The 1,448-nt window shown below is 41.1% G+C and overlaps 1 protein-coding gene across 2 annotated transcripts; it reads right to left on the bottom strand.

Annotated features, from left to right (window-relative positions):
* Positions 1-363: 363 nt before the first annotated feature.
* On the bottom strand, positions 364-1,113 carry LOC121965730 (transcription initiation factor TFIID subunit 13). Of its 2 annotated transcripts, none has more exons than XM_042515852.1 (2): positions 1,044-1,113; positions 364-937 (listed from the first exon to the last, which is right to left on the bottom strand). In XM_042515852.1, exon 2 carries the CDS (start codon positions 931-933, stop codon positions 559-561), a length of 375 nt encoding a protein of 124 aa, XP_042371786.1. In that variant the 5' UTR covers positions 934-937; positions 1,044-1,113; the 3' UTR covers positions 364-558. The 2 variants fall into 2 exon arrangements, with proteins under 2 accessions (XP_042371786.1, XP_042371787.1); XM_042515853.1 differs by having other exon boundaries at positions 364-934; positions 1,044-1,110.
* Between the last annotated feature and the right edge of the window lie 335 nt (positions 1,114-1,448).

Raw genomic sequence — 1,448 nt, 5'->3', positions numbered from 1 at the left:
TAATGGTTACACTCCAAACATCATTGTAATACTGTATGATGTTGAGGTAGACACTGTGGCTGTACTTTCAGGGGTCACATAAAATTTTGGAGCTATGGTTTGATGATGCAGCAGTGAGTGCAGCATGATAATGCTGCCCTTTTAAAGCTTCTGCTGATACGTGTGTGAGTTGAGTCACAAAATGTCACTGTCCATATCTAAGAAATGTTTTTTTCTGGGTATTCTGGTGCTAAACTTACATTAATGACTGGGTGACGTTGTAGTAACTCTTTGAAATCTCAGCAAATGGGCTTTATTTCTATCAAAAAAATGGGAAGCGGGCAACAGGCAACATGAGAAATGACCCTAAAAATGTTCAAGAAATTAAAAGTAAGTTTCTTTATTGTTCAACACTTGTTAAGCACTGTCCTACCACCATATAAAATAATAAACATCACAAAAAACAGACATTGGACAGCAAGCTCAGTCTGAAACAAATTCCTGAAGAACAAAGGTAAGCTAATAAACAATTAGGCTGTAATTAAAGAAATGATCTGAAGATGAAGATCAAACAGGTGGTCAAGAGCCATAATTAGCTTCGTCGAAAGCTTTGCGGGCTCTCTTGAGCTCCTCGTTCATGGTCAGGAGGTCTTTGACTCTGGCGAACTTCCTGGGGTCTTTACGGATGAGGAAGACGATGTCCTCTACCTGTACGCGACCCTGGCGTCCGATGGACATGGCTTTGTGTGTCATTTCCGTGATAAACTCGATCACCAGGTCCTCCAGAATGTCCACAGACTCCGTGTACGGGTTCTGGTCGTCTCCAAATCCGTACATCATACACCGGAGCTCCTTGGAGAAGAGCCTCTTTCTCTTCCCGTGGCCGACGTCCACTCCGCTGGAGCCGTCCTCCAGCTCCTCGTCGAAGCCGGGCTCCTCGTCCTCATCCGCCATTCTGCTGGAAAACACACGGACACAACGGTTTAACGAGCATTACTAACACCCTAAAAGCATTAAATGTCATATTTTATCCTGTTAAGTTTACCACGAGAAGAAAAGGTTACCTTTTAGCTCGGCGTAGTAGCAAAACAAAAAAACACAAACTAGTCCTTTGTTGACTTCCGCCTGTTTCTTCTTCGACGGCGGAAGTGATTTGGGGATAATGACTGGTTACTGTAGAAAATTAAACACTGCCCCCTGCTGTTATTTTTCTCCTGGTGGCCGCGAGTAACATGATTACCACAAAGTTTGCACGTTACTACTACAGACACTTAGGATAATATTGTCGTCTATTTTACTTTCAAGATTAACTCTGAAGTTAAATTATTAGTAGGTGTTAGTAATTAGTATTGAGTAGAAACAGAATACTTTACAATTCAATTGCTATCATTACAAAGTAATGAATGAGAATGTATGCATTTATGTTTTATGTTAACATTTATTTAAGTACATGTATGACACACACACAC

Source organism: Plectropomus leopardus, unplaced genomic scaffold (genome assembly GCF_008729295.1).
Source record: "Plectropomus leopardus isolate mb unplaced genomic scaffold, YSFRI_Pleo_2.0 unplaced_scaffold21361, whole genome shotgun sequence".
In the NCBI taxonomy this organism is placed as follows: Eukaryota; Metazoa; Chordata; class Actinopteri; order Perciformes; family Serranidae; genus Plectropomus; species Plectropomus leopardus.
The sequence above is the reverse complement of the archived record's forward strand: the minus strand, read 5'-3'. Positions and strand labels throughout refer to the sequence as shown.